Source organism: Hyalella azteca, unplaced genomic scaffold (assembly GCF_000764305.2).
Source record: "Hyalella azteca isolate HAZT.00-mixed unplaced genomic scaffold, Hazt_2.0.2 contig12030, whole genome shotgun sequence".
Classification (NCBI taxonomy): domain Eukaryota; kingdom Metazoa; phylum Arthropoda; class Malacostraca; order Amphipoda; family Hyalellidae; genus Hyalella; species Hyalella azteca.
Window position 1 is genome coordinate 31,359 of NW_025942000.1, and position 13,535 is coordinate 44,893.

The following is a 13,535-nucleotide window of genomic DNA, read 5'->3' on the forward strand; positions in this document are numbered from 1 at the left end:
GGATACACGTTTGTGTGTACGGTCAGTGTGATTACGTAATTTGCATTGCCGCGCGTCCATATTTAAACTATTTTAGCTTTCTAAAAGTACGGCGCTGTCGGCGCACGGCGCATTTTTTTTACCGGCATAGTACGGCGCACCGCGCAGGTCGTTAAAATGACAATATAAATTCCCACGCACCTGGCACATCTTCCTGACCATGATATTGCCATGGGTCATTATTATTTATTAGAGTCCTTGACTTTAATAAATAAACTGAATAATCATAAACATTAAATAGTAGAACTTATTAGCCCTGCTCTAAATAGTAATATAGCTACTAATAGTTTGAAAAATATTCTTCTAGGTAGGTAGGTTCCTTGATCAGTCCAGTCATTGGATAGTCAAATTTGCTATCAGTTTTGTTCATGCAAAAATTATCCTTCAAATCAATTGTATGATGTCATAATGATGACATAAAATATTAATAAAGAATAGCATAAATCCTAAAAGGGAAGAGACATAGTGGTAATGAATTGATGAAAGCCAAACAAATTAGTGTTCATGCAGTGGGGAATCATGTGAAAAGATTTAGGGTGAGTGGGTGACTGGATTTCAGAGGTTGGGAATTGGGATTACAGGATTTGTGCAACATAAATCTACAGGAAAACAGGCTAACACTAACAGTAACAGGCTGAGCCTAGTATGGAATATATCTACTTGGCGAGCCGCGACTGAATTTTTCGAGCCGTGGTTTTATGGATTTGCCAGCCGTGATTCCATTTCTACGATGATTGCGGAAGTTGAAAATTTTATGAAATGACATGTTTGCGAAGTGCAAACCGCGATTTTTTAATCAAACAAAAATTTTTGACATTCGAGCCGTGAGATTTCATACCTACTGAAATTATATGATATTAGAGCTGCGATATTTTAGACAAAAATAGGACTTTTCCAGACTAGGGCTGAGCGCTGAGGGTTAGGGAATTTGGTTTTTGGATTTGGGATAACAAAATTCTTAACTTGCAATTTTGCAATTTAACATAGTGACAAACCAGAGATTTTTTAGGATCAGTTAATTTTTAATTTCCTCATTTTTTCAAGATTTGAACCAATTTCTTATGTATGATAATGCTGGTATCCATGATAGTGATGATACTTTGCTAATTGCTGGTCTACCTACTTATAGGACTCAAAAATGAACTTGAGGGAGAGTAAAAAACTCTGCTTTGCCGCTATGCTTGCAAAGACTATAAATTTTCCCAGATCCCAGAGCCTTGCATTATTAAAGTGCCTTTATAAGTGACTGCAACACTGCATCTTTTAGGTGAAACCATGATGTCCAACAGTCCAAGTGAGGTGTAAAATAAAGACGTATGATTATATCAGTCATCAGGATTCAGAACTATAATATAGCTAACTAGGTATACCATTACCGTATACCTAAGTACAGTAGTAAATAGTAATAAACTAATAATAGTACACACTACACAGTACACACTTATTCGAAAGATCGCAGAAAAAATCAGTTGACATCACCGGAGAAAATATATTAAGCATTGACTGCTTCTATACGGTTAAATTTCTTGAGTGGTGGTCTAATATCTAACCACCGTACCACGGAAAAGCTTCTGTTTTGACGAAAAGCAATGCGCACTCGACACTGACAGACATTCTTATAGAATGATGAGCTCTCGTGTCTATTGGAAACCCACGAGGGGTGCAATTCAACGTTTCAAAAAATGATTTACTATTGAGGCAGAAATGGGCGCAAGTAATGTTTGATGATGACAGGTTGTAGGTGAAGAAGAAGTCCAGCGAAGACCACATGTAACACCTGGACTCAGCAATGATTATTTAATTAAAGTCTTCATCTTCTCACTTTCAGTTGCATTCTTCTATCTGCTGGTGCTCGCTCTCCACGTTGAATTGTAGCGGACCTCGCTACACATGGCCTGATGATGTGAGGCAAATCGTAGATAGATCCAGTGCTCTTTAGAAACTATAAGGTAGCTAGGCGACCAGTTCGGGTGAGATAAGTAGCAGGCAAATAATGTTTGTTCCAATGCAATCGAATAGTTCCATAGTTTAGTCAAGTTGGAGGCGCAACGGAAGTTCCTTTCTTCTAGTAAAGTGACCCAAGTCTCGATGCTTCGCTCTATTTAAACTTTTGGAATTTAAATATCAAATAGAATTTTATGCCATTCATGGCAATGTTATAAACAAAAATAGTTGCTAATTATCATCAAAATTCAATACTGTAATACTGTAATAGCTTCTTTAATATCAATAATATGTTTAAACACTTGTTAATATCAGAATTTATGCTTGCTTTCGTTAGGATTTACTGGTTCAACACTAACTCCTGTTTATCAATTTTTTTCTACTCCATTCCAAATAAAGATAATAAAAAGATTATAATAAGCAAATAAAGTGATAACAAAGAGATACTACATTGATAAAAGTAATTTAGATAATGAGAAAATGCAACGAAATTTGTGCATGTGCTAACATTCTCATTATTGTATGAAAAATAAGATGATGTATTCGAAACGTTTGATAGTCGCTGATTTGAATGGCAGGGTAGAAATGCAGGCTGTAGGCTGCAGTTGCAGCAGAGTTCGGGAGTCAGCTGACACAAAAAATTTGTTTAGTCTTCCTCGATGCTCGGTGACGGTAGGGTATCGTGTCTCTGACCTACTTTACCTTGTATGGTAGTGGACGAATCGTTCTGTGCAGCTTTAAGAACACTGTTTACAAGTCTGCAGTTATTTAAATACGCAGTAAAAACATTCATTTCCGAGAAAATGCAAGTGAAGTATTAGATATTTTTGTTTTACTTTACAAAAGGTTTCCCAGAATAATGACTGTTTAAACATTTCTCCTTTTTTAAGTTGCAATCGAACTTCGATATCAGCACGATTCACGATTCACGAATGCTTATAATTTATTAAAACCACTGAAAATGTCTATTAAACCAATACATTAGGCAGTTCAATAACACATTAAAGCAAAGTTTTGTTTTAAAAAAACTTTCTATGTTAAAGATTCGCTGCGGAACGAATCATATTTGTGCTGTATATATTTAAAGCATCTCACGATCAGGATTGAGGGAAATAATAGACGCTTTTCTGGTCTCAGTATAGAACCCTGTATAAATAACAGATTGTTACAAGTTACATAAATACAAATACATAGAAAACGATTATAAACAGTATAAATCAAATCAGCTATTGAACAAAGCACTTAGTACAGGCTGACTGTTGCAACACTTAGTACTTACTCTAATAAGAGGTTCTAGTGCAATATATCGAAAATACTAAAAGCTGGAATGAAGTTGGCTATTGTCGTATTCAGCTGTGGTTACGTTCAGATATAAACAAATCTTTATATTACAATTAAATCTAATTCTAAATTTCTAAATATTTTCATTTCTTAATACAAAATCTTAAATATTAAACTAGACCGCTACATATTCTCCTTGTAAACTACCGTAGCCCGTAGGGGTTACGCGGTAAAAATTTACGGTAACTGTTGCAGCTATAACGAGCTGCCAGCGTCCAGGTCGAAAATCAGATAATTTTCCCGTTTACAGATGCCAAAATCTTTTGGAGATTATCTAAAATGTTGTACTTGAGTTGGCATTACTTGGCGTCTCACGATGTAAATATTTCACAACCTAAAAGCCGAAATAATAACTGAAAATTTGAATTGATTCGGATTTAATTAAATTTAAATACAGACGAGAAGATGTACACAAGTTATTGTTTGCATCATTATCCGTTAAAGTTACCTGTCGTTTAATACCTTTCTAGGTCTTTAAAGGGTCAAAGCATTCCCTGTTTATTTCACAACCAGTTCTCCGGTATATGTAACTCGTAGCTCATATAGAGATGGTTTATGAAGACGATAGCGTCTATAAAAAGTATTCCGAAAATGATCTTGAAGCACAGGAGAGCAGATTTGCTGTCTGTCCATCGGAAGCGACGGAAGGTAAGACTCTCGCTCGCGCTAGGGGTCCCGCTCGCTCTCATTTGAGTGACTTGGAACTTCTCAGCGGTATGGTTGAATGCAGCCAGAATCAGCAGGACAATAACTCGCAGGATGATAATGTTATTTCTTCATCACCAACATGTGCACCTGACTCTCGTTATTCGTATAATTCTAAAGCGTTAGAAAATTCACGAGACTCTGGTAACTCACAAATTTTAGGATCCATTCACGACCGTTGCGATCTGGAGGTCCCGATTCACAAGTCCAAGTCTACCGAGGAATCGGGTCTCATAGATGAAAGTCAGGTACCAAAAGCAACGATAGTCAAGTCTTCGGCGGGGAAAATGATTGCCAGTAATAACCCCATTGATGATACCGACTCAAAAGCGTCCAAAGCAAACTCAATCGTCGGTGATTCAAATTTTAAGAAGACCCAGCCGAAGTTCGTGCCTCCTGATGGCGGGTACGGCTGGGTCGTGGCCCTAGCTTCGTGCATGGCTAACATGTGGATAGTTGGGTTCCTGAGGAGCTACAGTGTGTTGTACCTCAGCATCATCAACCAGTTCGGCGGCACAGCCTACCGAGCTTCGTGGATACATGCGATGCTCACCACCTCGGGATTGTTGATGAGTGAGTATCATCTCTCGAGTGATACTCATGAGTGTACATTCACTCATCATGAATGAGTATCATCTCGAATCAGTGTACACAACTATCATAAAAAAAATATAAACTCAGTACTCACTGCAGTGAGTTACAGAGAGCGCATTTTCTCGTCGACAAAAACATGAAGTCACGGACAGACGGACGGACGGGCGGACGGAAAAACAGACACTGACATGATGAGCACAATAGGGCATTTTTTCCATGAATGAGAAAATGCGCTAAAATATTACTCGGGACTCACTGCAGTGAGTGACAGAGAGCGCATTTTCTCGTCGACGAAAACGTGAAGTCACGGACGGACAGACAGACGGACGAGCACAATAGCGCCTTTTTCATATATAAGAAAATGCGCTAAAAACATATATATTACGATATATGAATCTCCGTTAACAAATTAGTTCGAATTATTCTCATTTAATGCGTCGCACAAAAAATGATACTGTTTAATAATATCTCAATAATCATTGATTTTACCCCCGTTTAACTTACGCGAGAGATTGCAATCGAATGTTATTAATTTTGCCTTCAAGGCGTTGTAATTTAATGGGCTCCGAAGTGCGATTAGTTGAGTTGGGTTAGAGCTTAATTCTAGCAACTCTGAACCAGCTAATTGTCAGTAATATAAACAACAGATAAGAAGCCTCTAACTGTACGTCATTGATGTACATAAATCAATAAACTGCCTTCTCATGACGACAAAACTTACACATTCAAAGCGGTTATAATAAATTATATGCCGAGGTTGTCAGGCGATAATCAATTCTATATAATACATTAGGCTTACACTCAAGATTATTATTTATTACTACCGGAGGAATTATGATAAACGTCGTTTTTTATCATTATTAGTATCATAATACTATTATTATAATCAGCGATTGCGGTAATCCTGTGCGAGCGCCCTGACATGGACTTTTAAAAGTTTTATTTATAACCGGAAAAAAAAATCAAAGATGTCGAGCCAAAGCTGCTATCGACGCATCTCGAATTGACGCTTGACTTATTCATGACTGCAGCTAAGCCTAAGGACGTAAACATGTGCAAGATGTTCGACATTACCAAAGAGGCTTAGTATGAATACTCGACGTTTTTATCGAGCTGAGATCATAAAGTTACTTGACGATGCATGACGGCTGAAATTGAATCTAACTAGGCCTGCATAATAAATTTGTTTAATTGCCACTCAATTGAAATAAATTAGGTTTTATCCCATTCGAACACAATGAAACAAGAGCACAGTTTCGTTTCTTATTAAGACGGTGATTGTAAATTTCCTTACAAAATTCAATGCTAAAAATTTCAATTCTCCGTTGTTGCTAAATTACAGACCGACATAAATTGCGAATTAAATTTTAATTTAAAAGTTTTGAATTTTAAAGCCATATATATGTATTGGTTTGGAGCATCATCATGGAATGTTTCAGCGTTCTCTCGGTAATGGCTGGGGTCACAGACCTATCGCACAATACGAATACCGGCGAAGTAATGGCAGAACATTTTTCCTATTGTGTATCGTACATAGGAATTATTTAGATTGCATATATGAATACAAGTGTTTATAGTTATGCATTTCTTTTAACATATATACAGTAGAGGAGTATGAAAACAGATGCTAACGGTCAGCCGGTCTTGTGGCGTTTAGAGAGTGACGTCATCAACGGCATATTGATGTGGATGCGAATCTCAGTGTTGTATTATTTTGCTAGATAAATAAAGTACGCTTTTGGATCGATATTTAAATAACGTAATTATTATGTTCTGCATCAATTACTATTGTTTGGGACCTTTTCCAGTTTTCAATTATGCATTTGAATTTAATTGTGGATTTGAAATCTTGGAAGAAAACAACGTAGTTAAATGTTCACAAAAAGCACAGCGACGTACGTATAAGATGACTGCCATCTTAATAATCTGTTATTGAACGAAGTCATCTCGCCCTAGGGTGTAGCGTGCTGCTTGAACTTGAGGCGAGTATAGGGTTCATTCGTGCGAGTTTCTAAACCTCATACGTCGCAAAAAATGTGACATGTTCCATGCCTATAATCAACCTTAGAAATTGAAGAATGCTAGATTATAATTTCAATGGCATCCAGTTCAGGTGGAATAAGCGATCTATTTTATTTTTAAACAACAATACCATTTTGTATCGGTTTAGCAGTTCTGACCGTAGGTAAAAAATATTGTTTGTATATCATTCAATTGTCGTATTAGCCTTACGTCGTCCGCCTCACATCCCATGATGAGAAAGTGTTGTAAAGTGCAATTCAATATAAAGTTATTCCTAACATCACCATCATAGAAAGACAATGCATATGCTTTTTTAAACGTATGATAACCTTGAACCCGATATCTGTACGCTCAGATAATTGCGTTCCTTTCTTGCGGACGCTTTTATAGCATTTTTTTATTAACAGATAATTACTTTCATCTTTTTTGTTTATCGATTTCGTTGCGCTGATGCACTGAATTTATGCTGATTAAGTAATAATCCACTTGATAGCACAATCTTTGCAATTTTATCTGCAGCGCTGCATGCAGTAAATACATACAGCTAGCAAGAACCTTCTCTCGCGATCTGCTTTCTAAACCTGCGGCCTGTGTCTTATACTGATTATAAATGAACAAAATGTAGAAAAATGTCATAACCAATGACTATTTTAAAGTAAGATTCCTCTGATGCTTTATTTGAAAGCAACACATACTCGATTAGGCTGTTTTGAGAGCTTTAAAAAATGTCTAATAATAAAATCGATGCACTCTAATATTTATGAATTAGTTATTCCTAAGTTGTACGTTGCCATAGAGCATATGATTCACCTTATAGTTCATTCCCGTTCTGAAAATATTAATTTTATAATCTGCCGTCACGATTTGACTCGACTACAATATTAATTTTATCTTAAATCATCTTTCAGCCCTCAGTACTTCAGGCAGTTGAGCAACTTCCTGTCGATTGCACAAGTTTTAGTTTAGCCAGCTTGTCGGTTGAAAAATATCCAATCAGCTACAAAATTCTCATTGCATTAGGATCTTAATCTTCATACTACATACATACTCTTACACGCACTTGACTAGCTTGGATTTCGTAAAATTAAGAAACTCTGTGACACCATAGGACAGATACTCAAAAATTTATCTCAGTATCTCCATCTTTGCTTGGAGCGCTCTAATTTACGATGCCCTTAACTTCAGGTCCAGTGACTGGATTGCTGTGCACAAAGTACGGTTCTCGGAAAGTCGCAATCGGGGGAGGGATGTTGGCCTTCGCCGGACTTTTTCTGAGTGCCTTTGCCTCCTCAATCACCGCCTTCATTTTCACTCTCGGCCTCTTGGCAGGTCTGTTCGCAAATTATTGCTTGGACTCTTCGCGGGCGACTTTTTGCCGTTGGTCGCTTGAGGTGCTAGCCGAACACGATAGCTGTCATCTGTTATGGATATAATGTGTACCTTCGGTTTCCAAAAAGAATAAATAATTTAAATGGAACAATACCAAAAAATTAATCATCCGCGCAACTAATCATGGTTTGATCTTACAGGTCTAGGAATAGGATTCATCGTAACTCCGGGCATCCTGATCGTCAACTTGTATTTTGACAAGCGCCGTACGATCGCGTGCGCGATATGCATGTCAGGGAACGCTTTTGGTGCGTTCTTCATGCCGCCGTTGCTGGAGTATCTCTTGAGTGCATATGGACTCCGAGGAACGCTTCTGATCAGCTCGGCTCTGCAGCTTCACTGCGTTGTCGCTGCGTGCCTCTTCAGACCCACAGACGTACAGGCTCGTATTCAAGAACAGGACCGAAAAAATGCAATGAGATCAGCTCGTAGAAACTCGTCATTACCTACGCCGGCTGGAGATTTTGAGAAAAAACCAACGTGGTCGAAGCTAGAAGCTTATCTCTCTTTGAATCTTGATACCAGGAGGAAGAGTTCAGGTTCGACCAACCAATCAATAAGTGAGCAGCGTGAACTTTTCACCCGGGAACTGTCATCTTATCGAAGTATTCCCTTAACAAATAGCATTCCAAATTTGCAAACTTTCAGAGATTCCATCATCGATCTATCGGGAAACAGAGCAAGATCTGATATCGCCTTGCAGTTGTCTGATGTAAAATATGGCGTGTCTGAAAACTCTATAGGTCAAATGGCAAAGCCGAAGAATAGAACACGTTCATCCAGTGAATGTGCGCCTTCAAATCGAAACATAGACCTCTTCACTTTGAAACCTCTTATAGAAAACGAAGATGATTCGCCTGCAGCTGTAATGGACAGAAAGTCTTCAGCAGTTACAATTTCAAACGATTTTAAACCAATGGAAAGTAAGGAATATCGACAGCGCGAGATTTCACTTCGACGGTTTGCCTGTAACAACACTTCTTTGAAACGCTATCCGCTGCCTGTATCTTCGACTGGTCAAAGTTCGCCGAATGAAACTGAAGAGCTTCTGAACAAGGAAGAGAATGTCGGGCCTAAAATTCATTGCACTTCATCGGTTCTGCATGGTCCTGTGCAAAAGGAGTTTCAACACGGTGAGGATGAATGTCATATCGGAACTTCCAGCAATTGCAGCCAAAATGTTGGTCAGTTGAGTCAAGCGAATAAAGAAGGTTTTGTATCGCGAGAGCTCAAAATGTTCACTAAGGCTGTAAGTGAATGTTTCGACCCGGAGGTTTTGAAGAACAGATCAATGATTATCATGTCAATATGTTCATGCCTCATTAGCATGGCAGCTCCTCAAGCTCTATTCTACATTCATGCGTTCTACGCATCCGTTGACATGCGGAAGCCGGAAGTGACTGCGTTGTTGTCCATTTCTTCTGCGGCCGATTTTTGCGGTCGCTTCATCATCGGTTTTGTCGCAGACTACAGCAATATTAGGACGACCTTTCTGATTTCAGCCGGGTAAGTAACAGTAATATTAAGTCAACCTTCCTGATTTCAACCGGGTAAGTAAGAATAATATTAGGCCGTCCTTCCTGATTTCAGCTGGGCAAGTAATCTTTAGCTGAAATCATTAATCTAAATAATATTCATGTTTTGCGAGTAGTATGTGAACTACAGGTATGTTTCTCGCTTCCAATTGTTGAAGAACTAAGACGGGATCTATTAATCGATAGAAATGATTAATATATGCTGAGCTATGCATGCGGATTTGTTAACGAGCTTTAGGAGGACATGAATGAACATATTCGATGATAACGCAACAATTATTAGTTTCTTCTACACTCTTGTATTTATTTCGAGCTGTCGAACTCTATCTCTCTCACTATATGATACAGACTTACGAGTTCTCCCCGTAGCCTCATCGTCAGAACTCAACCATGAGCTACGAGATTTTAATTACGATGCTAGAAATTTTCTTCCAGAATCGAAAGTATCTGAACTATAACATACTATGGAAACTTGTGACTGATGCTACAAATTGCTCTGGGGTGTTCACGCTTGTAGTGATATATTGCCCACCAGGCATCTGACGTCGGAACAACGTTGAAGGATTAAACGTGGTTCCAACAAAATCTGTTCGTAATCAACGATATTTTAACTTAATTCGACTGGTGGTAATTGCCGTTCATGTTGGCTCTCAGAGAAGTAAGAAGGATCTGCCCAAATAGCAATGCCATTTCTGCGCTTATGTGGGGCGTCGTGACTGTTTGTTGCGGCAAAAAAGTGTATCAGTGCTACGGCCGCACTCGCCTTGTGTTGCGAGTTCTATCAAAATTTCGACAATCAAACACATTTATTTCTCTTTCTGTACCCATGCTCCCACAGCACGGCGTTAGCAGCAGCAGGCACCATGTTCGTACCGCTGACAGCGACGCTGGCAAGTGCGGGGACAGCGATGGGTTGCTACGGGTTCGGCGTGGGTGCCTACATTGTGCTTCTGCCCACCCTTCTGGCCAAAACTCTGGGGGTGAAACGCCTCCCTGTCACCTACGGCTTCACCAGGCTAACTATGGGCTTCATGAGCCTCGTCGCCCCACAAGTCAACGGTGAGGCGAAAAAGATTTGCGGCTTTTTAGCGAATTTTATCATTTATGGAAAAAAGGCGCTATTGTGCTCGTCATGTCCGTCCGTGACTGCACGTCACGGACGGACGAGAAAATGCGCTCTCTGTCACTCACTGCAGTGAGTACGGAGTTATATTTTTTTGCTCTTTGCTCATGAAATGAGCTTTGTTCTTAGGTCATGTAATAGGCTTTGTTCCTAGGCCATAAAATGAGCTAAAACAAATCTAGTCTAACTTGAGTAGATTGGTTAAGGACGAGTATGGGATATTTGTTAATTTTTATGTTCATCGTGATAAACATTTCACGTGCATTTCATTTGAACACGCATAAACACACTCCCTAGATAATGCATTCATTGTGATAATATCACAATCACTGATGAGAAAAAAATTATTTTGCTGTACAGTTCAAAATTTAATTTGCTGACTGAAATACAGTGTATGATGAAACCATCTTTTCTGCCACGTTGATGCAACTGAGCTGAATTTAATAGGTTCTGTGATAAATTCTTTACCTCAACGTATAAGCTTATGTAATGGGGCTTTGCTGCTGAGACTGAGACAAAGAAGACCTTGTATTTTCTCGATAACTTGATGCGAGGTCATGGTAGATGGTTTTTTAGAGTGCAAATAATGAAACCTAATATAAAAGTTATAATTTTCTTACATAAATAATTCTTTGGCATGCCTATAATGAAATTTTGCTTCCATTGAAGTATATGCGGCATCACGCGCCCTTTTTTATTATGAGTTCTGGTGTACGTGTCTCATCTTTCAGAAAAGTGAACGTCACTCTAAAATTAAATAAAAAATGATTTTACAGGCAGGAATTCGTAATACGTTGGACTTACACAAAACTTGTCATTATTCGTGCGTTTTAGAGTCTATAGATTCGATGTTCGAACATTGTTGGCAAAAGAATATTGAGCGTTCAACAGTTGACATCAACTCCAAGGTTGTCAGAATTTGCGGTCTGAGTTAGTCTGCATATATTGATCCGGTTTGAGGTCGGTCTATCTAAGTCACGAACGTGCAAGACCGTTGCTTTTGCAAGGGGTTTAAGATGAACTCTAATGTTCTGAGAAATGTCCCTAACCAAATAAGATATACTCATTATACTATTTTAAACATAACAAAACAATAATTTCTTACTTTACCTACTTAAATTTAAAAGCCATACGTCGTTACGAGTTACAAAATAAAATTCCAAAAAAAACAGAAGTTGCAAGTTACATGGAGGATGATGCTTGGTTAGCTATGCGACCCTAGAAACGTGGTGAGATATTCCCTTCGCCATGCACACGTTGAGTCACAAATACGATTCGGTGTTCCCGAGGGCCTCACAAAAATGTAAAATTGGTTGGAATGACGCGAGAAATTTTTTATTCAATTTAGTTCATGCGGTCTATCATTCTTATTTGAGACCAACAATTAAGAAACAGCGACGAATTTTGTACCATAGACTTGAAGAGTTCATATCTTACATAGGAAATAGTGCAATCAAGAAAATGACTTAAATTTTGTCAAAATAAATAAGCCTGTATTGCGATGAGTGGGTCATCCTAAACCAGTTAGTTCCGGCAAATGCTCCACTTTCTGCTCATGCTGTGAGTAGGAAAGTGTGTCACTATTTGAACAACATGACTCCATTCATTCAACATTCGATTTATTGTAAGCTTTAGAAGGTCCCGTATGAACGTGTTGCCAATGATGGCAAGTAAGTTACAATTCGTCAACAAATTTTGCCATTGTCTACAAATTTTTCGTAAGGCCATTGTCTAAAAAATTTGCCATTGTCTACAAATTTTTCGTAAGGCCATTGTCTAAAAAATTTGCCATTGTCTACAAATATTTTGTGCGGTGCTTGAACGCGCTGTTTGATCGTGCAGGCGCACTCGTGGACGGGACCGGGAGCTACGCGCCCACGTATTACCTCATGGGCTCGTGTACGGCAGTGGCGGCCATACTCTTCTTGTTCATCCCGCCTCCTGTTACTGAGGAGCCCCACACCGCCAAATGATTATAATATATCGTAGATTTTATGCTTCCTTAAACAATGTATTAATCAGTATTACAGGCTGTAGTTTTGTAGTAAAGATTATTGTCTTTTATTGATTAATAATAATATTTTATTAATATTATTTATATGTTTTTATTGATTTATATTCCCAAATATAGTTAAAATACGTTTTTACAACCCAGTATGTTCTACCTAAAGAATGCATCAGAAAAATATTTTTATATACTATACTAATAGTTGAATGTTACGAAGTTTGAATAAAGAAATAATACTATTGGCAACTGTAAAGCCCTGTTGACAAGTAAATCTTATCTGCAATCATTGTTCAAGAAATAAATAAAAAAGCGAGTCAAGGCGCAAAAGCGAGTCATATCGCGAAAGCGCGTTAAAGCGCGAAAGCGAATCAAAGCGCAAAAGTGAGTCAAAGCGCGAAAGCGAGTCAAAGCGGGAAAGTGAGTCAAAGCGCAAAAGTGAGTCATAGAACAAAAGTTAACGAGTCAAAGAACGAAAGTGTTGAAGGTCATAAGTGAATCAAAGAACAAAAGTGAGTCACAAAACGGAAGTGGTTCAGCGAACAAAAGTATTTCATGAAGAATTATTTTGCCCATAGTTCAAGCCCTGACCTCACCCTAGTGAGTAATCGTGCCTCATTTAGGAGTACAAATTGGTGAACGTAAAGCGCAGTGGCGAATTACGTAAGTATATGTAATGTAAGGATTTATACAGTCGAGTTTAGATTCAAAGGTTTATTTAATGAATTCAGTACAATTAAAACTGGCTGGAAGCAGCAACGGCGCTTTCAGTAATAGCCACGATGCTTCATAAGGTTTTCATTCATTTATTTATTTATCCCCCTGGAAGCAGGAACGA

The 13,535-nt window shown here is 38.4% G+C and overlaps 2 protein-coding genes across 3 annotated transcripts in view; one reads left to right on the top strand and one right to left on the bottom strand.

The window, feature by feature from the left end:
- The window catches only part of LOC108671957 (mediator of RNA polymerase II transcription subunit 15), a 12,874-nt gene extending 11,201 nt beyond the window's left edge, over positions 1-1,673 (bottom strand). Inside the window, exon 1 of one of the 2 annotated variants that reach the window (XM_018159558.2) lies at positions 1,598-1,673. The gene's annotated coding sequence lies outside the window, so the exon portion shown is untranslated. Of the gene's footprint in view, positions 1-1,480 lie in introns of both variants that reach the window. The other variant, XM_018159557.2, reaches the window with a different exon arrangement.
- Positions 1,674-3,793: 2,120 nt separating this feature from the next.
- LOC108671932 lies at positions 3,794-12,786 on the top strand. Its single transcript, XM_018159527.2, has 5 exons — positions 3,794-4,602; positions 7,831-7,974; positions 8,175-9,540; positions 10,408-10,628; positions 12,535-12,786. The coding sequence occupies exons 1-5, from the start codon at positions 3,873-3,875 to the stop codon at positions 12,663-12,665; spliced, it is 2,592 nt and encodes an 863-aa protein (XP_018015016.1). The 5' UTR covers positions 3,794-3,872; the 3' UTR covers positions 12,666-12,786.
- The last annotated feature ends 749 nt before the right edge of the window (positions 12,787-13,535 follow it).

Coding starts and splice junctions, on each gene's coding strand:
- LOC108671932 (XM_018159527.2), top strand. CDS start 3,873: ATGGTTTATGAAGACGATAGCGTCTATAAAAAGTATTCCGAAAATGAT. Junction 4,603..7,830: donor CACCTCGGGATTGTTGATGA/GTGAGTATCATC, acceptor CCTTAACTTCAG/GTCCAGTGACTGGATTGCTG. Junction 9,541..10,407: donor ACCTTTCTGATTTCAGCCGG/GTAAGTAACAGT, acceptor ATGCTCCCACAG/CACGGCGTTAGCAGCAGCAG.